Here is a 25,527-nt window from a genome sequence, read left to right on the forward strand (position 1 = left end):
AAGTGTCTACACTGAAAATGAACTTTATGCATATGCACGTAGGTCTTAGGTTGCTCTGTGGTCTGTGACCGATTAATCAGTCTTTGGCGTTGAACCTGCGTTGCGGACATATCGAAGAGCGGATATAGAGAAGAGCCCATCATCGTGCACACTAGCGCCACTGCAAAATAATTGAATACAGTACAAAGCGGCCCCCTTTTTTTTAAATACCTGTCGTTAAATTGAAATAATCACGATTTTATTTTGCAGTGGCGCTAGGTGCACGTTGATGATGGGCTCTTAATTCGTACTGTCATACTTGGCATGACCCCCCTGCCCTTGTTGCTGTGTCTTTATATGGATGAACCCTATGGGGTCGAAATTGTATGACGCGGCGACACGTCGCCGGGTTCCAACTACAGACACGTCTACAAATATCTATGGATAGTGCCAAAAAAAATTGCCCTTATTGCTCATGTTATTAAGGTACATAGTGTATACATATTTTTGGCACTTTGATTTGCTGTGAAATGTAATATTATGGCATTTTGGTTAGTTAATGACGGCCGTTCAAAGGATTTTTAATATGTATAGGGTAAAATAAATGAAATAAATATAAATCGCAACTCGTGAAAATTAGGCAAAATAACAAATAAGTGATAGCAGTGATAACATTACTTGAAATACTAAGATTTCCAACAGATGGCGCCAGTGGTACTATACCGAGCTGAGTTATATGTTAAGCAATAAAAGTTATTATTTGTTTATTAGAAGTAGGAAATGATAAACATCACATAATTTATCATAAATCCATTTATTGTTTAATATTATACATATTGTAAGTTGGAATAAAATCAAATACTGCCCTTGAACGATTACCACGTTTAGCAATAGATGGAGTTAGTAGTTTAATAACTGGACTATGCATATAAATAATGTTCTAAAATAAATATCGAAAACCTGATTCTCACAGATCCCGGCGTTTTTGGGTTCTTTCACTAGCATATTCACGATCATATTCAATTCTGATGATAAAATAAAATGTCCCAAAAATTTGTATGAAAATTGTACGTTTCACTACGTCACGCACATAGGTACAAGTGAAAAAACAATTCATACTAAACTTGACGTAATGCAATGGACATTTTGGGACATCTTTTTTTAATGGTGTAATGGAGAATGCTGTCGATTCTGAGTATAATGAGCACAAGGACGTCCAGATTTGAAAGAATCAGGTTTTCAATATTTATTTTAGAAAACGCCCGACACCTGTATTTTACTAGTTCTGTGTATGGGAAATTAAGTATGTTAATATTGATTGAACAAAATACACATTCAATAGCTATAATAATATCTAGGCATATATTTATCGCGGGTGGTGGGAACTGCATCGTGTGAAAGGTACGTAAGTCTGGATGTCTGTATGTGTTATTACTTTGGGGTCATCCATTAATTACGTCACACGTTTAGGGGGAGGGAGGGGGTCCAGAAAATGTGACATATTGTGACATGGGGGAGGGGGGAGACACAAACTTTGTGACGTCACTTTAACTTCATCAGTAACCGAATTTTTTTTTTGATTATTTTATTCGCTGTACATTTAAATAACAAGTTTTTAAAACGATAATCGTTTTTATTCTTTTAATTTTCTTTCCTAAGCAGTTTTGGGTTATAAAATTACTAATATTTATATCGTCAAAAATATTTTGATAAAATATTAATAATACTTAGGTACTTACTTAATTCGATTTGGCGATTTCGTAGAAAAAATGTGACGTCACACTAGGGGGGAGGGGTTTGCCAAATGTGACCAAATGTGACAAGGGGGGGGGAGGGGTCAAAAAACCTAGAAATTCGTGTGACGTAATTAATGGATGACCCCTTTGATTAAATACATGCATGTCTATGCTGATATACTATTGTTTCATTTTGAACCGCCTGTAATAGGTACTCAGTTTTATCATATCAAGCTTCTGCCCGCGACTTCGTCAGCGTGGAATGATGATGATGATTACTACTATGCTCTTCCCCGGGCCTCAAACTATCTACTTCCCAAATTTCATCTAAATCCGTTCAGGGATTTAGTTGACAGAACAGCTATTTAACAGACGGAGTTACTTTCGCATTTGTAATATAGTAAGGTTACAGCTAGATGGCGCTACTAGTCTCATTCACAAATCACAATGACTCTGTACAATCGGGGACATTCCCGGTGAACCACTTCTCAAAAATTATACCTCGATCCTTACGAGCGAGCTAAACTCCGCCTCCCATAGAGATAACCAATTACGCTGCATTTAGGGTTCTTTATCTTAATAATGAAAAGGGTAAAAACAGGTAATGAGGCAAACAATAGGTAGTAAGGACAACACCTAGGTACATTTTTAAGTGCCATGCTATTTGTTCATCACTTTTATGATATCGCCTGACCGTCTGCAAGACGTAAACGATTTTTGCCCTTAAGGTGGTTCACCGCGAATGTCCCCGATTGTACTTGCCTCATATCGGATCGTAAGTTGTACCTACATATATATATGTTTTAATGTTTATTTGGGCACAAACGGTACATGTTTCTTATAACAGTTATAACTAATGTCTATACATACTTCATAAACCAATACAGTTGCCACCACTTATTTAAAGAAAAACAAAATACAAAATAAAATATCATATAATTATGTATTATGGCTATTATGGGGTATTTTAAACAAATGAGGCGGTGAATGAAAACCGAACACTAAAAATAAGCTTAAAATTAGTTCTTGGAAAGTACAGTCGCCATTAGATATAACGGAGCGGTCAAGGCGCTCACAAATATCTGAACAGACCTCTATTGTCAAGAGGTTATAGTGCGTGTTCAGATATTTTTAAGCAGCTCGGTCGGTCCGATATATCTGATGGCGACTGTACAAAGCCGATTTGGAGAAAGAAAAATGATTTTAATAGATTTTCTGAAAAATATTTGTTTATCCTCTTTCCTCTTTGGGCCAAGTTTTTGTCAACTACTTAAATGGCGATATTTTATACTTATCATTGGTGATTAGACATTTTTCGAAACATTTTTTCTTTCTCCCTTGTGATTTTCATGAAAGTGCTCTTGTGCTTTTAGTTACCCTACATCTATCTATCTAGTGTGAGGTCTTAAATGAACCTAATGAAGAAAATCAGCGGTTTGGTTGGAAAAGTTGCTAATAGATCTGTTTAGATATTGCTATATATCATTGCAATATTATATACCTAAAGCTAACAATAAAAATAGAAACTTTAAACAGACGGTGTTATCGGTGTAGGTACATATATAGGCAATCCTTGGTCACTGTCATGTATCAGTGGTTAGCTTAAAAAAAAGTATATGTAGGTGAAGCAAAATAGAAAATCTGCATAAATATCAAGCATAAAACACCAGCTATATAAATATGTATTCAGATTTTACAACATCATACAGAGAAATGTACCTACCTAAATAGGTATGATAAGTGCAAGCGAGGAGAAGGAGTTACTATTACGGAACTACAAAGTGGTAAGGGATTATGCTGAAATCAGTCTGATCTGATGATGGAAATTATAGTTCCCGATTCACTGGTTTCTTGTTTAATCGGAATATTATTTATATATGCAATAAGACCGGTCAGGCAAAGAAAGCGTTCGGAAATATTTTATTATGTAATATACTAATGCCATATTGTTGTTGCACAATAGGACATTTTCTGTAACTGAGAAATTCGACAGAAATAAGAATCCGGCGAATCAGGAACTACTTCATTATAATTATGACGGAGACCCGAGGTGGCCATAGGTTTAAAAGTACAGTTGGCGATAAAAGCTTGTAGGCTATAAAGTATTAAAAAAAGACGAAAGATATATTTAGAAGCAGAGACCCACTAGAAGTCAGATACATGTTTTTTTTGACGGAGTTCAATGCGTTTACGCACGGGTGTGTGGGACTTGCTGCTCCTTCCTTCTGCTACCCACTAATCCCACTCCGGCGTTTCACCCTGTACGGCATGACATGGATCCTGGAATGGGTAGGTATAGCAAAATAGATAGTACATAATATCACAAAGTTCACTTATTATTGGAGTTTCGGCAACAAGTAAATAAGTAATAATAAAGATTTTGAGATAACATTGATAGCCTCTTATAGTGAGTTAAATGCAGAGGGTGCCTATGTGCAAAGAGGACCTTGTTCAAGGATGCCCTCTGTAAAGGCCCCTGTACACAATGGGCCAGCGCCGGCCAGTCCAAGGGACTCAGCCATGCGGTATCACTTGCTCCCTCTAACGCATAAATGTGTCCCCCAGACTGGCCCACGCTGGCCCATTGTGTACAGGGGCCTTAACCCTTTACCAGGCGAAGGGATATATTCCTCCCACATCTTATATCGGTTACCGTAGTCAGGTTTTAACTCCAAACCTCCTACAAAATATTTTGCCAATCCCTGAAAATAGTATTTTATGATCTTCATTCACAATTCTAAATCGCGTAATATATCTTTGGCAGCCGTTTAAATTCACTTGAACTCTAATTTCAGTAAACTACGGATATTTTGTAGATTTTGAGTGTTGAAAGGTAATGTAATCGTAAACATTGCTAAATATTCATGCATTATTGTGTATGACCAGAATTAGGATGTGGGGTGACATTATCCCCTGGCCTTGTTAGAGTTTAACTGTGCGGGAGCTATTCTTCCCATGGGTGTGCTACTCTGCAGCGGCGCCACCATAATGAATACCAATGAATTATATGGTGAAATGATGTACCTAAAAGGTACATCATGTACGTATAATGTTTATGGCTGTACCTGTGATAGAAAACGAAATAATCGACATTGAAAGTGGCGCCGCTGGGGAGCATACTCCCCAGCGGCGCCACACAGTACTCATAGATAGAAATGATATTAGCAATTTTTTTCTTATGTAAATTGATGTACTAATGCTGTTTATTACGTACCTATTGAAAAAAAGAATTATTTTGCATTGATTAGTGATTTTATTTACATTTTAATTCCGCGTTCCACCTAAACGGTATGAGTTGTAAGAGAGGCGCGCGGGTGAGCGAGATGGAGATAGAAATTCTTCCCGCCGGACCGCGCTCCCGGTGGCCCGCTCCGATTTTCAATAATAAATATTTTTTCACCTCAGCAGCTCGAACAAGGGTACTTTGCTTCTTAAAAACTGAGTGTGTCTCACTCAGTGAGCAAAATGCGATTTTGCTCACTGAGTGAGACAAAATGACATTCAAGTGACCTTTATAGTCAAATGTCATTTCAACATACGGGGTCTAATACAAGTTCGATATACTTGGGTTCTATTATCTCTGTCCCTCTAGGTATGTTCTCACTGCTTAGGGTGAAAAATTTTGTGTACTACACGAGATCAAAGTTATTTACATCTCGTGCGCTTTTGAATCCCTTACTACGCTCAAGATTCTAAATTAGATTCACTCGCTACGCTCGTGAATCTATTATAGAATCTTTCGCTTGCACGGGACTCAAAATAAGCACTCGAAGAAATATCAAACTTTGATCTCTTGTTGTACAAATAACTATTGTTCTTGCTTTCGTTATGTTTCTGTGTCTGTACTTCTATATCAAAAGGAAAATTATATTAAGTACGTTGTATTTTTTTATATTTAAAAGTATATAATTAAATAACATTTTCTATATGGGGCTATTCATAAATTACGTCATTTCAAATTAGGTGGGGGGGTCTGGATATCGGATGATGGTAGCATGATGTAGGAGGAAACGGGGTCATTCGAAGCATGATTTTTGGATGATTTTAGGGGGGGTCGAAAATCGTCAACAATCGATGACGTAATTTATGGACAGTCCCTATGATAGTTTCAGATAAGAATTCTGTCTTGTTTCATTGCGATTTTCAGTAGTCGGGTTTTAGTTTTTGAACTTTGTTTTAACAATAATATTTTTGTTTTGGCTTTCGTTATGTTCATGTGTATGTAAAAAGAAAAATAGTTATTGGTTTTACAAAGGGGCAAAGTGTGGTTTAACCGCTCGTTTTCAAGCTAAAGCATGGTTTCAAAGCATGAGCGTTAAAGCCGGTAAACAAAATTTGCCCCCGAGTGAAATACAAAATTTTTCACCACACCAACCCGAGAAAATATGAACTGTAAGATATCAATATCAAACAAAATTTTTGAACAATCAAGAGAGCCTTTTTACCAGTTGGTCTAGTGAAATAGTTATTTGTTTTACAAGGGGGCAAAGTTGTTGTTTAACCGCTCGTGCTAATATTGATACCCGAGTAAGCGAAAGATTCCAAAATTGAACCATGAGCGTAGCGAGTGGTTCGAAAAATGGAATCTTGAGCGTTGCGAGGGTTTCAAAGCACGAGGGTTAAACAAAATTTGCCTCCGAGTGAAACACAAAATTTTTCACCACACCAACCCGAAGCAAATATTAAATGTAAAATATCAAACAAAATCAAACCAAATCAAATTCAAATGAATGTTATTAAATATTTATCATCGAAAATCATCATTTAAAAGTCAATTCTACCAGTAAACATAAGAAAACTACTCAAAATTTTCATTTGATTACTTTGCCTCACACGTGAATTACTGATAGCAAAGTGCAACTTTGCTATCCGTTTTTGAAGTGCAAAGTAAGTCTTTCCAAGCTGGTGTGGTGAAAATTAAATTACCTAATGCAAATTTTGAGTTGTTAACTTATACGTTACGTATTATAATATGTAGTCTTCGGTTACCGCGATTTTTACTCATGAAATAAAACTATTAAAACGGATTATATCGCGTATAGTAAAAGTCAATTATACCAGCCAGCATAAGTTAACAAGTTCAATAGAGTTAGACCGAAAAAAGTCTGCAGCGATTTTGATAGCCCATTTTAAACGTCAAACTTCTATGAAATTATGACATATAAATAACACTTGCACTGCGTGCGCTATCAAATTCACTGCAGACTTTTCTTGGTCTAACTCTATTGAACTTGTTAACTTATGCTGGCTGGTAGAATTGACTTTTAATGATTATAATGAACGATAAATATATTAGAAAAAAATCATTTATACATATTTGATTTGGTTTGATTTTGACGACAGGTCTGGCCTAGTGGGTTGTGACCCTGTCTGTGAAGCCGATGGTCATGGGTTCGGATCCCAGTAAGGGCGTTTATTTGTGTGATGAGCACAGATATTTTTTTCTGAGTCATGGATGTTTTCTATGTATTTAAGTATTTATATATTATATATAATTATATATATATACTGGGTATTCAGTGGGTACTCAGACCACGATATAAATATATATATATTAGATATATATATTTATATCGTGGTCTGAGTACCCACAATACAAGCCTTCTTGAGCTTACCGCGGGGCTTAGTCAATTTGTGTAAAAATGTCCTATGATATTTATTCATTTATTTCTTTGATATTTTACATTTAGTATTTTCGTCGGGTTGGTGTGGTGAAAAATGTTGTGTCGCGAAAACCCTCGCAACGCTCAAGATTCGATTATTCGAACCAATAATTCGCTTTTTTTATATAATTTTGGAATCTTTCGCTTGCTCGGGTATCAATATTAGCACGAGCGGTTAAACAACACTTTGCCCCCTTGTAAAACCAATAACAATTTTTCTTTTTACATACACATGAACATAACGAAAGCCAAAATAAAAATATTATTGATAAAAATAAGTTCAAAAGCTAAAACCCGACTACTGAAAATCGCAATGAAACAAGATAAAATTCTTATCTGAAACTATCATACAGAAAATGTTATTTAATTATATACTTTTAAATATAAAAAATATAACGTACTTAATATAATTTTCCTTTTGATATAGAAGTACAGACACAGAAACATAACGAAAGCAAAAACAAAAATATTTATTATTGAAAATCAGAACGGGCCGCGGGAGCGCGGTCCGGCGGGAAGAATTTCTATCTCCATCTCGCTCACCCGCGCGCCTCTCTTACAACTCATACCGTTTAGGTGGAACGCGGAATTAAAATGTAAATAAAATCACTAATCAATGCAAAATAATTCTTTTTTTCAATAGGTACGTAATAAACAGCATTAGTACATCAATTTACATAAGAAAAAAATTGCTAATATCATTTCTATCTATGAGTACTGTGTGGCGCCGCTGGGGAGTATGCTCCCCAGCGGCGCCACTTTCTTTGTCGATTATTTCGTTTCCTATCACAGGTACAGCCATAAACATTATACGTACATGATGTACCTTTTAGGTACATCATTTCACTATATAATTCATTGGTATTCATTATGGTGGCGCCGCTGCAGAGTAGCACACTCCCATGGCCCGGTAAATTGTCTTGTCATGTCATAAAAACTCACGTAAGTAATAAAACTGTTTTTGTGTTCAACCTAGAGCGATTCAGTGATTGATATAATGTTTCGTAGTAGACTTGGAGTTAAACCTTGACTATGATAACCGATATAAGATGTGAGACGAATATATCCCTTCGCCTGATCAAGAATATAATAAGACAAAATCGAGTATGACAGTTAACTAATTACTTAGACAGGCGATGGGATAACCGTAACCCACATTTTTATTTCTGGTTTAAAGGAACATCTCCGACTTTCGTAAATACATTTTTTACAAGGCGTTCAATACGGTTTTCAGTATATACAGTACGTATGAAGACACGCTAGTTCTTAGGGGCATGGTAAAGGGTTAATGTATACCTACAGCAGCTAATTATTGTCTGTGCTACGTAAGTCGTATTTATAGTACATTGTGCAACATGGGGCGTAAGTTGAATATTGCAAACGAGAGTAAGTTAAATCGCGACGGCTTGCCGGAGCGATTTATAGACTCGAGTTTGCAATATTATTACGCCCCGAGTTACACACAATGTTTTTCATCACAGTTGCGATACAAAAATTAAGTATAAAGACAAAAAACTGTTAATTATGGCACTAGAAACTTCATAACTCCCTAGGGAGAACGCTTTTTCTATAACTCCTGCTAAACCTGCGTGCAATTCCACATTTACTGAGCGAGTGTGATGAAAAGTTATAAGCTACAAGTGCTATAACCTAAAAGCGTGCCTATTATTTACTACTATCAATCACCAAGTATATGGGATTAGTCTACCTACCTACCTACATATTATGCTTTCCTACTCAAATATAGCCCCTTTCTCCCTCTCTCCAGCGATAAAAGCTTGGGAATACAGTATACGAGTTATCTACCTCTTTCTCCTGATATCATTTTATTATAATTATTGTTTCGCTGAAGGAAACATCGCGAGGAAATCGGCCAAAATTCTAGGAGGTTAACTCTTCACCTATCTATTATACCACGTAGGTGGCAAACAAGCATAAGGCTCGCCTGATGGTAAGCAGTCACCGTAGCCTATGGACGTCGACACCTCCAGAGATGTTACATGCGCGTTGCCGACCCGACCCTTTAAAAACCTGTTTATTCCGTACCGTTACCTACATAGAAGATCTCCTGTACTACCCATATGGAAGAGTCATAATAGATGGCATTTCGGCAAAATCCAGTTATCGATGAGGAGTGCGAGTGGGTTCGCGAATGGATTCGCATAATCAATACCTACATACGTATTTGTATTTGCTTATATACGTGCAAAGCTCAACACAAATGGCACTAAATACTTTAGGTTCCAAGTAAGAGTACCATTAGTACAATAATAAAATAACAGACTACCGCACTACAGTAAGCTCGCGGTGCGATGCGGTAGTCTGTAACAGCTATAAGAGACAAACGTTTTACGCAACGTTGGAGGTTCACGTGCTTGACACAATTTGTAAAAGCACGAATTTTGGAGAAGCACTACTTAAATTGGTAAGTGAGTCAGATCTGGTAATTTAGGACGAACAGTTGGAAATACTATGTTATTGAATTTTATTATGATCAAAACAAAAAACTATTGAATTATAACAAGGAAATCTTACTCCATTGTCCTGATTGATTCAGCATGTAATGGAGCAGATAATTCTTAAGTATTTTCATGGCAATAAATTCTTTTATTTTTCAATTCCATATTATATAATAGTTATCTGAAAATTAACTAAACACATCAAAATCAAATCACCAAGTGATTCGTTTTGTAGTTGTCATATATGTTTGACCGAATAAAGCGTACTGCGGAACGACTGCGTTTTGTTGTTGTATCTGTGGTCGTTTACGCCGTGGGATCTATGGTTGCAATTGTGTCACTGGATGATTGTTTACTAATTCAAGAAATATTAATATATAATCCAATAATTGTGAATGATATTATGGTTTATATGACAACGAACAATTAAATCAGTGCGTGTAACTTCAGTGTTCAAAAAATGTTTGCTATTTTCGAGTAGCGTTATCGTTTCAGCCTTGAGCGTGTTTACGTCAAAATGTTTTAAATTATTTAATGTTTTGAAGTGATATTAGTGTGGGAAATGTGAATAATGAAAGTGCAGTGACGATTAATGTGAATTTGGTGTTATCTGTTCGTTTGGTTCAACGCATGAAATACGGAGAAAGTCGACAAGTAAGTTAATACGACATGTAAACGATTGCAGGTTGTCATCTCGGCTACCACCGTTAGCTTTCAGTATTTTACGGAAATCGAGTTTATGTGCCGTAAAATATTCCAAGGGGTTTACTTTAATTAAAATATCCTCATTCCAAGCCAGGTTCTTCATATATTGCGCGCTTTTTTTGCAGCTTGTAAACATAACCTACAAAATTCCACGGATCGTGTATTTACTTCTACGGAAGAACAACTTGTATTTTGATACAAATTTCTGTCAAAGAATCTTAAAAACAATTTATTACTGTTATTTGTACATCTTCTCGTCGCTAACATCAATTAAATCTTTACGAATATGCTTTATTTCACGTAAACATCTCGCAAACTAGTTAGTATTTAACGAAACGTCAAATAGTTTTTCGTAAACTGTTCGTATAGTAATTATAAATGTAATGTTATGGGATGAGTACGAGTATCTTATGTAGTGTTAGGCATATGAATAATTCATTCTAGGTAAATACATGAGTTATGTTGCCTGTAATATAATACAAATTTATTAGTAGGTATGAGCAATCAACTCACCTTTTTGATATACTTACACAAGAATATTAATAATTCATTCATGATGTTCATTAATATTTTTTTTTACTGATTTTGCATAATAATGATGTGGTTGTGGAGTTTCAATGTGACTACCTGCATGCATGTATAGAGTTGTTTCAATATGAGTACTTAATCTGTTAATTTCATTTCTGTATATATGTTTTTCTTTTGTAGGTTGCAATGCGAAATATATTAGTGATTAGATTAGGCTTCCACAGTTATATTTTTGCACATTTTTGTCATAAATTATTGTCAAATTTCAATGGGTTTATATATGTTGAGCTTCCAGGTCACTTGAGCTGTAACTCAGAATATATAGCTATTGTACACCCAAATGCAAAAGTGCATGGCCACTTTATGGATGAATTCCATTCATGATGTGTCCATGTAATTTTGCAGCTTGCTGTACAGTCGCCATCAGATATATCGGAGCGGCCAAGGTGTTCACAATATCTGAACACGCGCTCTAACACCCTGACAATAGAGGCGTGTTCCGATATTTGTGAGCACCTTGGCCGCTCCGATATATCTGATGGCGACTGTACAGGAAAGAGCATTAATGGTGTGTCAGAGATGAAAGGAGTGATTGGATAGTTTGTGTCAAGTAGCTGGTCTGATTTTTTGTCATTCCGAGTGCAAGTAATACTTACACACATGGGATTAACCTTTAGCTTCCCATGGTATTAATATTGGTACTAATTAAGCCCGTCACACACATAGCTATAATATGTATAATATACCAAAATATATATAATATGAAAATTATCTTAAGATATATTTTAACATACCAGTTGACAGAGTCCACTTTCGCAGCTATTAAGGCGGGATTCCATCAGTGTGAGGCACTGTGCGGTACAAGCATTTTTGTACTGAATATTTTGGCTACTACAAAAAAGCAGTTGAATGTCAGGGCCCATGATACATTTAGGTTTTTTTTGTGTCACTGGTGTTACCTATCAAGTTTTATAATGAATTATGTATGAACCAAATCAATCTTTTTGCAAAAGGGTTGAATGCCATTGAACTTGGTTTATGTAGACAAGGGCATTTACAGCAGAACAAAATATATCACATAGAGTCATTCTGTTGCTGTTTGGGAATTATAATAAAAATTATATCGTCATCATCATCATCAGGCTACTTGTACGTCATACTGTCAAGCAGAGGTCTTCTCTCATATGTGAGAGGGATTGGTATGTCTATAAAATCCCCACGCTAGCCCAAAGTGGGTTCAGAATGTCAAACACACCTTTTGAATATTACCTTTTTTTTCTAGTAGTAGGTATTTCTTTTATTAGTTACTAGCTGAGGTACCCCGCTTCGCTCAGGGAGCTGACATGAGAATTGTGTGGTAGTTGTAATAAAAGTATAAACTTTAAAATATATTTCAATATTTTTTTTCTAATACCTATCTATACCTATAGAAGTATCTATGTATTTTTTTTTATTTCCAACTCGAGAGCAACCTACGTATAGTTGATCGTGAGAAAAGCTTAGGGAATAGGGATAACTGGAAGTGTTTGTCGAAAATCTCCTGAGAGTATGAAGGTTTCGAATAGTCCACAATGTTCTAGAATATTCCACAACATTTGAGTGTGTTCTGGAACACTCCTCAATGATCTGGGATCCTGGATTCTAGGCTAATTACAAATATTTGATAACATTCCAGAATATTCCGGAATGTTTTCGAACATTCGAACCTCACAACTGTCTTGCTTTAAATATATACCCCTACCAATAGGTAGCTCCAACCCTATAAAAAGGCTTCGAAGTGTCCAGAATATTCCACATTCGAAAGTGTTCTGGAATATTCTACAATGATCTGGAATGTTCTCGAATTTTCGACAACATTTCAGAATGTTCAGAACTACTCTCGAATGGTCTGGAATGTTCTAGAAATGTCTAGCCTCCGATAGCCGAGACGGCTTCGAATATTCCAGAATATTCCATAACATTCGAAAGTGTTCTGGAATGTCCACGATGATCAATAATGTTCTCGAATATTCGACAACATTCCAGAATGTTCTGAAATGCTGTGGAATGCTCTCGAATACTCTCAAATGGTCTGGACTGTTCCAGAAATGTCTAGCCTCCGAGACGGCATCGAATGTTCCAGAATATTCCACAACATTCGAAAGTGTTTTGGAATGTTCACAATGATCTAGATTCTAGAATGTTCTCGAATATTCGCCAACATTCCAGAATGTTCTGATATGCCGTGGAATGCTCTCGAATACTCTCGAATGTTCTGGACTGTTTTAGAAATATCTAGCCTCCGAGACCCAAGACACCTCTCAAGGTACAAATTTTTGTAGGTATATATTTCACGATCTATTCTGAACTTTCCGTTATTAAGTTATGGTTCAAAATTCAAGAACAAAAACAATTGCTTCTGGGTCTCAGAGGGCGAAACTTTCAGCCCTTATATCTTTAAAAGCACACCCTTCAGGTAAAAACGGAATACTTCTTCATGGACGGGAGATAGAGGGCTACCATCCCATATAGCTTCCTTAATCGTATCGGGACTCATTTCTAAGTTTTAGAGGCACGCACATTGTACACTTTCTTTTATTATATATATTGATTACGTTATTAGTTCGCCTTTGTACTAATGATGTGGGTTTTTTCCTATTTTATGTTCATTTTTTGTACAATAAAGTGCTTTACCTTACTATTACCAAAGACATATGTAACTTCGTATAAGACGAATAAAGTCTAAGGAAAAAACGTGCCTCGGAATTCAAGCAAAAGTCATTCTCGAATAGATGGCGCATACACCTTTAGCCTATCCTCGGCTAGATGGCGTGACGACACCGTTTCATATTTAACAATTTTAACACATAGATATCAGTGAATGAACAGGGATCAAAATGATATAAAAATAATAAAATCATTTATCCATATATATACATTTTTTGATAACTTTATACGTTTTCATTTTGAGTTTTAGTCGTGTGTCGATAGATGGCAGTAAATTTACAGTGACTACAAAATTTACAATGACAGGACCCCTCTATACTATCTATTCTTTTTGCTATTACGTACAGCCTATACACCCCAATCCTTGTTAATGACCCTGCCCACTAAGTTAGTTGTACTTGGTTATGGATCTATGTTTTCAATATACATATATTTTTAATTTTGGTCTACATCTACAAGATCAAATTAGAACTAGGTTGCTTTGTGTAAGATAGTCCACAAATTTTATAAAATTGCATTTATTAGGTATAGTCTATTATAGTGGGCATTGGATCTCTGTACCACCGCCTAGAAGACATCTTGCTGCAACAATAAGCAGGTGAGAGAGATGTCTGAAATGTTACCAGAACCTCAAATGAGAGGTTAAACCACTTTTAAATTGAAACAAGTGAGAACTGAATGCAAGAAGTGTTCAAAAGCAAATTGTCTGACACACAACTGAATAGGTATTTTATTTTTCCATAAGTGCAAACAATACAGTTGCATTTGCATAAATCATTTTTACATACCTATTTATTTACTCTAATACTCTAATCATCTACATACTTCTTCTTTGTAAAAAGACTTGTCCAGTTTGGGTTCCGGTCTGTCTGTATGAGATTGTCCCAAAAAAAAAACACCAAAGTAGGAGGTCAGATACCTATTATGTTATTATTATATTAGCCTAGTTCTAATGCCAGATTAAGACATTTTGATGCCCTGAGCCAGCAATTCTTAACCGGTGGTCACTGGATCGCTGGTAGTCCCTGGGAGCACCTGAAGTGGTCTGCAAATTGGTACACAGAACAACCCTTTGGTGACTTTATTCTACATGAGTATTAATTTCCAAATATGTAGTGTGTCACTACATATTTACATATTTGTACATATCACTACATATGTCTCTGAAAGGTTAAGAACCACTGCCCTAAGCATTCCTAGACCATGGTGGGACCCTCCCCCAGTTATTCATCTGATTCCTGAGATAACCTTGCTAGACATGGTTCCCTCTTAGGGCCACTTGCACCATTCACTAACCCGGGGTTAAACCTGGAGTTACCGTGGACACCAGTACAATTTGACACTGTGTTAACGGTTTAACCGGTTAACCCCGTATTAGTGGGATGGCGCAAGTAGCGCTTAGACTAGCAACTGCTTAGTTAGCTTATTGTTGCATCTGGCATTGAAAAGGTGCCAATAAATTTTTGTTTTCTAGCCATGTTGAGGAGGATTCAAATTTTAAGCTAATTTTCATCTAAAATTTTATATGGAAACCTATTCATACAGTGTTGTGTCTTAACGTTGATATTATGATATTAAATGAATAAACAAAACTATTCTCGATTTTTTTTTTATTGCTACACTATGTTTTATATCCCAGATTATATGACAGTTCAATTGGCCTATCTGATAACAGTGATAACCAATCTATCTGGTTTATATATAAAGTAAAATGATAGTTGGGTTGGGAATGGGTTTGGGTTGTAGATTAGCCATTTGATCTGTCATTATAGTATGTGGGTTATAAATACACAGTTAGTCACCTTTGTGCTCAGGCTACTTTAATTTAACATTACCAACATTCATTTTATGTCTGTTTCTGGAGTCAGTCCAAGCTAACTCTGCAACGACTTGTCAAGTGACAGAAGGAACGGCCACCATAATCGTCAAATTTCATCTTTGTCGCTGCCAAGTCGGCGCAGAGTTAGCCGAGACGGACTTTGGACATAATTTATTAAAATCATTTTCTCTTCAGTTCTAGGATCAATAAATACCAACGTAAAACGTGAACTGCATTTTATTCAAACGAAAAGTGGGCATCTGCAGTTAATACACGAGTCGTATATATTTGTGACAGACAGCGTGCGGAGCGGCAGGACGTTTTGGCGCTGCATGGAGTACGGAAAACGCTGTCGCGCCAGAATCACCTCTAAAAACAACGTCCTAAAGGTCACCAATCCCATTCACAATCACGAAGAGAACCACCTGGAGAAAATAACCCGAAAATATGACCTTGGGGAAGTAGTCACTTGCCCTTCGGTTTAGACTTACCATCGACTGTACACTACCCTATAGTTCGCTTTTTTTAGCATAAGATAAAGACTACGCGATATTGACGTGTCTTTTAATTGAAAAATGTTTAAAAAAATCAGTAACTATTACTTATGGAAGCAAAAGAATATATGTAAATAATCGTATATGATTCATAATTGTTACATATTTTTCAAAAGTGTTGTCAATAAAAATACACGTCAAGATTTTTTACCTTTTTTCTAATCCTAAAAAACGAACTATAAAACTATTTTGTATTTATTTATGTTTAATATTTGCATGAGTTTTAATTATTTTTGAAGTGAGTGCATGTGTGAGGGAATTTTGTAAAACTATGAATTTTGTTTTATTGGCAATCATGCGTTTCATGAAATGTTGACGAATAGTAAGAGAGAACTGAAATTTCACATAGTGATCGAAGGAATTAAGATTGGAAAGGTTGCCAGTTTAAAAACATATTCCAAACTTTGTGGTTAAGAAAAAGGGGCAAAGTCACGCAAGAGTGTTTTTCAATTTAAAATTTTGTAATTTTAATCAGCATTGTGATTCGTTAGCCTTAAGAGTGTAAGTTAGGACTTGAATAAAAGAATTAAGAATTATGTTTTTTTTACTTTCCCCTGGGGCGAAATAGCTGTGTATCATTCGATTGAGACTGTTAGGTGGAATAAGAGTTTGTTCCATCGTTTAGAAGGATTTTCTATCGCCATAATAGAGTACTACTGTAGTTACCTAATGAGCCTATGACTCCTTTGCGAAAGGAACATAGTGTAAGGTAACGACAGTGATCTACTAGATGTCGATGGTGGTGGTGCGTAGCCAACGTGCAATCGTTAACGCTCCGTGGCGAACGAATCGCAACTGTCACTGTCGCACTAGTAGAAAAAAGTGATAGAGAGAGATGACTACGATACGCTACGGAGCGTTAACGATTGGCACGTTGGCTACGCGCCCCGGTCCATAGCTATTTAGCTATGACTGATGGTGGTGTAGCGGGAGTGTTTTGTTACGCAGTGTCGGAGGTGCGTTACACAGTGACGCGGCGCGGCGCGCCGTCGCTGCTGCTGGACGGGCACGGGTTCGTGGCGCGCAAGCGGCGCGGCACGCGCGTGTACTGGTCGTGCAGGGCGCGCGCTCGAGGCTGCGCTGCGCGCGCGCTCACCGCCGACGGCCGCCTGCTGGCGCGCGCCGGCCACCACAACCACCCGCCGCACCCGCCGCAGCTCGACCAGCACGCCACCGTCGAAAGTCTTATTGAAATCGTTGCCACTCAATAAATGCCTCATGTCTAGAAAAATACCAGTTCATTTATATAATTCAACAAAACATCCATAGGTACTGTACGGGCGGCTTAAGTAGGTATTTAGTATTCGAAGTATCTGTCTTCAAAACTATTATAATAGACACTATTTGTTTCAGTAAGAATGCCACTAACGGCGGCAGAAAGGCAGAAACGGTATAAACAAAAAATTAAACTTAATCCTGAAATGTACGAAATGTACAAATCTAAGAAAAGAGCGATTTATCACGCGAAAAAAAGGCTAATTAATGATCTAACTCCCGATGAAAAGTACAATACTCGTGTGCTATGGAGACTTAAGCAACGAATTTTAAGACGCAAAAAGAAAAAAATATAATTTCAAATACACCCTAATAATTAATTAATTGGCAGGGGAGGCAAATAACGTACTAAGAAAATGTGTTATAATTAAAAATTTGACCAATTCAGTTTTGTTTTATTTACTCTCCTTACGTTTTTTTGTAACTTATAGAGGGTACGTTATTGTAGCAAGTAGCGAATAGCAAATGTCGTTCGTACGTAAGCATTTCAGTCTGAAATATAAGTATAAGATATCGTGCCTCGGTGCAATAAGCAGATACTAATATATTTTTTTTAATTTACTATAAGGTTAGTTATATTTGTGGCGTTCCGTGCCTAAAGGGTGCTCCATGTGCACAAGGACCCTTCTCTGTCGGAAAGCCACATTTAGTTGAAATTAGCGTTTGTATTAGCTTTATCAGTATATGTTACCTACTTTAGTGAATCCCGTCTAGACTGAGGTTATTAGCCCTTAAACATATTTTTCCCCGTCTACTTCATGCTTCTTTCACTGCCTGTCAATTTTATCATCCATTAATAACTAACATCTAACTCCATTCTGCATGCTAGCATAACATAAGGGCGCATATAGTGACGGTGGTGGTATTTTCCAGTTGAGTTCGTGATATCGAACCGCGGGCGACGGCACATGAAGCTGGGCGGGTTCTCGTTCTACGCGGAGAAAGTGTTCCCGGAGAAGAACAAGGTGCGGTGGCGCTGCACGCGGCGCACGTGCCGTGCCTACGCGCACACGCTGCACGACCGCATCTTCGCGCTCAGCAACGTGCACTCGCACGACCCGCCCCAGCCCTCGAGCGCCAGCGCGGCACAGAGAGCCCTCACCCACGCCGCCCTCGCTGCTCAGGCGAAGGCTCTTCTAGACGAATAATCTAACCAATCACGTAGCCTGCTTTACGACCTGTCGAGAGTCGAAACTAAAAACCCATTATGTATAGGATTCGTCGCTAATAGTTTAACATTTATAGTAACGTAGTTCAATAATCCCATTAACATTGGTGCATGTAGTCCTGGTGCTGGGTTTTGTCTAACAGTTTCACATGTGACGTTGAAGAGAGTATGGGAGCGTGTAGTTGATGCCTTACTCTTATGCCGGGGCCACACTAACGGGAAATGCCGTTGATTATCGCAATAATCCCAGTGTGGCCCCGGCATTAGAAAAACCCATTGAGCGCGCGGTTGTTTTATGCGATAAAGGCAGCGGTAAGCGGTAAGCCCATTGTTATTTTTCATACATTACCTTAACGCATGCGTTCAACGCTGCGTTTATCGCATTAAACAACCGCGCGCTTTAAGCTTTTAATTTATTGGTTACTAGTTAACGATTAAAGCTGGTTACATAGTTGCAGATACATTTAGATTTGTTGGTCAAAGGTAAAGTCACAAGATGAATTTTGAGCAAAAAAAAATATTGAAACCAGTTATGATCGTTCCTATTGTTATTGACTCGTGTGGCAGGTTGCTCTCAAATGTGTCGCTTGAGCGGAACTAAGCGATTCTGGATCTCGTTGTATATAGGTACCTAGACATTTTAGTACCTAATTACTAATTACGTAGCAAATATTTTTATTAGAGAAATAGGTAAGTGTGAGGATTTCAGTTTCTAGTCAGCTAGCAATAATAATGATAGCACTAATTGTAATTATTATCTGTTTATTAATTAATATGAAGTTAAAAGAGTTTAATCAGCAATAATAAACTTTTAACTCCGTCTAGTCAGTATTTACTCGGGACATAGGTCATATTCCTCAATTTTAATTTGATACTTAGCAAAATCAAAAAAGCACAATTATGTAAGCGTTTGAAGGATTTACGATGATCCATGGGTAAAGTACAGATGGACTGAAAGCAATAATGTAGCTAGAATTTAATTAGGATGCAAGAATTTTGGAAAAATGGGGGTCAAAATACCGGGTACTATGGTTGTAATGCTGGCGTACTATTATAATGTAAATACATTGTTTGTGTTCAGTGTTTAAAAAATAACCACATATCCCATTACAACGCTTTCATTTAACCTAACTGACAACTATTGCATGCTGCTTTGGGCGTAATATGGGTGAAACATAGGAGAAAAGGAATTTCAACTTGGAAGGAAAAACATATTGACATGAGATGCTGGAAGTTACTGCAAAAAGCCTTTTCTCCTTACGTATAACCTATAGAGTTGCATTGTATGTTCTGGATATAGTCGAGGAGGAGGAGTAAGGATATGTTTTGTGTGTATAGAGAAGTACGTGCGGCTGTGCGTGGGGCCGGGCGGGCGGCCGCGGCTGTGGGTCCGCGGGCGCAGCTTCTACGCCGCGCACACCATGCGCTCGGGCGTGGTGCGCTGGCGGTGCACCATGGGCGGCTGCGGCTGCAAGGCCTACACGCAGAAGGGCACCCTGCACAAGCTGGTGGGCGAGCACAACCACGCGGCGCGCTCCGGCCGCCGCCCCGCCAAGCAGGGCGAGCCGCCCGTGCCGCTGCTCCTGCCGCGCCCGCCTCGTTTGGACTTTGACAATTTTGACCCCAACGCTTGGGTTGTCAAATACTAATACTTTTTTTATTACATTATGTTTTTTAAAATCCTGTAGTGACCACGTTCCTATTGCTGAGCGATAACTACAAATTCTCTGAGTAATAATGTCCTTTTTCGTATTTTATAAGTTCTCATTTTCATATTTTTATGTAAAATAGGTGAAAGTAGCTATTTAATTTCTTCATCTTCTCTAAAGTGAGTAGGAATGATGTCTAATCGAGAACGTCGTGTGTTATTACTTATAAAAGTAAAAGGGATATAAAACTAGTTTACAAATGAAGTCACAAAGTAAAGTCTATATTTTTATAGCATATTTTATCTGATATCCGTTACGCGGCGTTTTAGTACCTATCATACCTACGTGGCGAAATGCCGGAAATAGTAGCTCGTCTACTAACGAATAACTAAACCAGCCAGATTTAACTTTGTCCAGTGCCAAATAGAACCTACAATGATTAATTTGGTTTAGTTGTTAACCTAGTCAATATGCAAAAAGTATTTATTTATTAAAATTATTAATCATGGAAATTAGTGTAGGTTTATACAAGGCTCACTGGTGAATGATCTCAATTTTGTAATGTAAAATAGGTGCCAAGTAGCTAATTTTGAATTGTTATGTATGGTGTTAGTTAAGTACCAAACAACTTATTTATTTTAAGATTAAATCGGTACAAAGGTAATTTTTTAATGTCAGTATTAAGTAAGTAGGTGGTTGATAATATAAGCGTAGGTAGTGTTCATCGAAGTTAGTCTTCCGTTAGTTTGCATTGTTTTTTGTTTTTGTGTTTTATGTTACGACTTTCGACTCAATAATGTTTTTTTATTTACTCATCCAATATATAACGCCCTTTATTTTTAAGACTTGCAAATTTTATACATTGTCTTCCTTTCCCTAAACTCGTGTTTTAGGGTGACATATTTTGTCCCAATGATTTAAGTACTGTGCCAAATATTTATTGCTCATTTAGTATTATTGTCTCATAGAGAATCAAAAACTCTTTGAAATTATTTTAAATATTAGTAAAACTATCTAATGTTGAAACCGAGTGTACGTGTTATTTGTGCAAGTGAAATAAATAGGCCAAATCCCAAGGCGTTTTATTTAATCCATTGAAGTAATAAATTATTAAAGTATACAGTATCAATTGATTGTTTTATTCAATATACTAGTAATTTATCTATATCAATTACCCATATTATAATAAGAGTTGGCAAAAGTATGTAAGGTTAAACGAGTTCTGCTCGTTTCACCTTTATGCATGTTAATTTGTTAATCCTACTTAGGTATTAGTTATCAGAATTAGTAGTTTCACAGGCAATACTAATGAATTAATATTTTTAGCAAAATTCATCCGCGCGGGCAAGGGGCGGCTGCTGCTGCACCGCGGGTACACGTTCCGGCTGAAGAACAACTTGGCGCACGGACGCAAGCAGTGGTACTGCTCGTCGCGGCTCACCTCGCGCTGCCTGGCCGATGTCAATACCGAGGGCCCCGAGGGCCACGAGCGTATCGTGCGCTCCCGCTACTCGCACAACCACGCGCCACCCAACGTGCGCCGCTTTGCCGATGGCCGCTACGTGGTGCGCACGCCGCACCAGAGCGGCCATCGCGCGCCCGCGCCCATCGACCCCCACCACCAGCTGCTTCAGCTGCAGCACGCGCTGGCGCTGTACGCCGCCACTGCACACGCCACCGCCACCGCCACGGCCTCCGCCAACGCCAACGCCGCGGCTAACGCGGCACCCGGCGGCCCGGCGCAGGCCTCGCCCAACTCCCTGTCGCTGCCGGCGCCCCCGCAGCACAACTCGGCCGCCAAGCCGCTGCTGGTCGATACCCCTTGCAATGAGGAGGACTAGGCGAGACCTACAAAATCTTACACGACTTTTTCGCTAAAGTTCAATGCTCGCTCGTGGATGAAACTTGACTTGACTAAAAATCTTTAAGTCATACGAACGAAATAAAGTGGTGTATGATTTTATAATTGAAAGAATATTCTTTCTCACGGTATCGCCGATTGCTCAGCTGGCTCACATTGAAGGCGCTGTTCACGAAATTAAAACTATCGAAGTTTCGAAAATTTTCTGACAGCCTTATTGGCACACGAAATAGAGTAATTTATTTAGATTAGTGATTATATATAAGGGGATAAGGTGTCGTTTGCTTAAATATGAGCGGTGGCTATTGTCAAGATACTTAATGTTGGTAATATGGATGTATGTGAAACGTAATTTAGGTCACGGTATATGGCGAGGTGTATCGGAGTTGCGACCAGTGGAAGGATTATACCTGATGGAACCAGTGAAAGGTCATCGTCGTGAAGTGTAGGTTAGGATATCTTCGAGATCATTAAGATAGGTGTGGGCTATTTATCGAATCGTTTAGAAAGGCTAAGGGGTGTTAAATGTGTAAGAACTCTGAATGTTAAGTGTCAGCTCGTATGGATGTGAAGCTAAATACGTAGGTTTTTGTCAGGATATGGCCGTTTTTAGCGTTTCGTTTAATGTTGGCTCAATCGATCCGAGCATCATCGTCAAGGAAACAGAAACGCGTTGTAGCGCAGAACGAGGAAGGGACGTATCAGGTTAGCAGTCAGGATAGTCGTCAAACAGGAACAGGATTAGGAATGTACACTGGTAGGATAGAAGTCGGCACAGGTGCGAGGCCAGGCCGGCGGCCGCGGCCGTCGGCGACGCGTCGGCGACTGAGACACGTACGAGGTTCGGATGAAGCAATATGTGTGTCCCCGGACTGAATGTACTTAAGGTACTTAATTTATTTTGAGAGTTTATACTTTACAATTTCGTACTTTTATAAGTATAAAAGCTATTGCTACTTAGAAAATTAGACGTCCGCCTCAATGAATATTGTCCGGGCGTCCGCAGACGCCCGGGGAGAAGATATTCGCGCGCTCGCGCTCCTCGACACTGAGTAAGTCGATGCAATTGTGCTCTTAAATGGATCGATTTTAAGTACTTAAGCTCAATCAACTACCTCTTCACTTTTTATACGGGTTATACAGTATATTAGTTTAATTATACAATTTTTATATACATGATTGAATACTCAGAAGCTTTACTCGAGTAAGGTGTGTAGCGTAGGCTAGGGTAAGCTAGGCTAGCGGGCGCGCCGGGACGGGGCCTCGGGCCGCCGCGCAGGGTCCGGCGCGCCCTTCATTTACCTATTATTGAAACTCAAATACCTCTTTACTTAGTGTTAACTTGTACCTACTCGATCGTTAGCTGTTAACGACCTAATATAAATAGACTCTTTTTGTAACTGTTGTCTAAATATATTTTATTGATTGTTTTTTTTAAATAAAATAAATAATTTGTTACTCGTCGAATTATTATTCAATAGGAATATGGCCACTTTTATGTCTACGTCTCCGATTCAAGTACAAATTTTTACTATTTTCTATTGTTATTTTAGAAAACTTAGTTGCTATAATAGGGTTTTGACTTGTGAATAAATTATCTAGAACGTACTGTAGACTTTAAGGTGACTTCAAGGACGCTTGTATTCATGGGGCGGAGGCGCAGGTTGATAGGCTTCAGGTGACGTGAACGACTTCTCATTTAACTTACCAACACTAAAGTATTTTGCTTGTGTTTTCGCGGATTCAGTCAATTGTGCTATGATTCTAATTTTATGGCAATTTTTGATTTTCTCGGAATGTAAATTGATCATTTAAAAGTCCTTAGTTTTTACACGCGAATCATGAATGCAAAAGTACCTACCGTTGCACCTGAATCCTATTTCTGCCCACCCCCATGGAATAGGTCGTCCCCTCTACTTCTGTGTACCTGCATATAGCCAAGTGCGGACCACTCTCGCCATTTATTTTAAACAACTATATTTACAATGTTTTACGAATTACTATTACATGGCTCTAATGATTTATTTATACACATTTTATTTACCAGCTTCAATTAAGTTTTGGTCAGGTTTGAAGAATTGCGATTAAACAATGACGGAAAAGTATAAATTTGGCTTTCTAATCTGATATAAACTTAATTGTTGCTATTGGAGCTTTAGTTTAAGCTAGTGTATTTTAATTTGTATTTTCAATTTAATCGCAACAATCGTGTAAATACCTGGGAGTGGTCGATACCTAAGACCATTGGTGAACATAATAATAAACTAGACCAAATACTTTAGGCGAATCGATTGTAATCTAAAGAAGCCGTGGTGACAGTTTATAATAAATAGATTTAGATCTAGATGCTAATTAGGGTTAATTAAAGGTTTAACATTAGGTATACGTCTCTACTCTTTTTGATCACTACCTAATATTCGTCAATTATTTAAATGATATGAACTTAAGTTTGCACTTTCACTAAAATAAGTGTGTGTATTCGAATCAGATCAAATTAAAAAAGAAACTTACATATTTACTTAAACCAGATTTTACAATAAGCACTAATTTAATGGGTATACATGTGAATGTTATTCGTTTTTGATTATCTAATCGTCTTCGCCGTAATAAATTTTAACGTAGCTAGGTGTACTATTTGTAATGTGAAATTACTAACATTCACTTTTTTCCGATTTATTAACATTATATTTGTGAATCGATGTTGTTCGAATCGAAGTTTTGGTCTGATCGGAGATTGCGGTAAGTGTGTTGAATTGCTCATGTTGTTAAATAATTTATGAATCTCGGTAAGTGTATGATGTCGTGTTTTTGTCGCGCCCGCTCCGCTGTCGGACCCTCCGGCACGCTAGCGTTTATCGACGTTGGAAAACGATCTTGCTTTCGTTGCTCTTCACATATACATACACAGATGTATTGCGCAATTAATTGCCATCGTTCTTTCACGGAAACGTACGAACGTTTCTTGCTATTTCAGTTGACTGAAGTAGCATGACAAATACAAACGTTTCCGAGAAAATACGATGGAAAACAACTATGCAATACATCTGTATGTCGCACTGTGTCTTCGTGAGCGCGACAAACACTAGCCTGGTGGTGGGTGAACAAACGGGTGGGACTATACCTTTACCTCACAATTTATCTACCTCATTTTACTGTTAACTACTCGTAAATCTACAATTATTATTAATAGTGTAATTTCATACCTACCATTTTAATCATAAGATTTTTGTTCGTGTACGGGGTATTTTGTGGAATCATATTAAATTGTACTTATCAATAACCGCTAGTTTTATTTTATCTCGTTAGCTTAAATCCCGTGTGCATAAAGAACAAAAAAAAACATGTTTTATTTAATCTCCTCGTCCTTCTTTTATAGAGAGTTGGGTGGAGGTTGTTTGGTACCATCTAGACATTTTGCATATATT

General features: G+C 37.7%; 2 protein-coding genes across 51 annotated transcripts in view; one reads left to right on the forward strand and one right to left on the reverse strand.

Annotated features, from left to right (window-relative positions):
• LOC134806074 (AN1-type zinc finger protein 6) overlaps positions 1 to 25,527 on the reverse strand; it is a 254,528-nt gene that overhangs the window by 144,249 nt on the left and 84,752 nt on the right. The window lies entirely within an intron of this gene.
• LOC134806060 (protein tramtrack, beta isoform) overlaps positions 1 to 25,527 on the forward strand; it is a 552,198-nt gene that overhangs the window by 5,686 nt on the left and 520,985 nt on the right. Inside the window, exon 5 of one of the 50 annotated variants that reach the window (XM_063779276.1) lies at positions 21,568 to 25,382. The exons of 45 other annotated variants lie outside the window; for them this stretch is intronic. In XM_063779276.1, coding sequence (XP_063635346.1) covers positions 21,568 to 22,082 — 515 coding nt within the window. In that variant the 3' untranslated portion in view covers positions 22,083 to 25,382. Of the gene's footprint in view, positions 1 to 15,790; positions 16,107 to 17,097; positions 17,376 to 18,297; positions 18,588 to 19,930; positions 21,318 to 21,567; positions 25,383 to 25,527 lie in introns of those variants that run through there. 4 more of the 50 variants (XM_063779289.1, XM_063779301.1, XM_063779304.1 and 1 more) reach the window with 4 other exon arrangements.

The sequence above is a fragment of the Cydia splendana genome, chromosome 2, assembly GCF_910591565.1.
Source record: "Cydia splendana chromosome 2, ilCydSple1.2, whole genome shotgun sequence".
Taxonomy (NCBI): Eukaryota; Metazoa; Arthropoda; class Insecta; order Lepidoptera; family Tortricidae; genus Cydia; species Cydia splendana.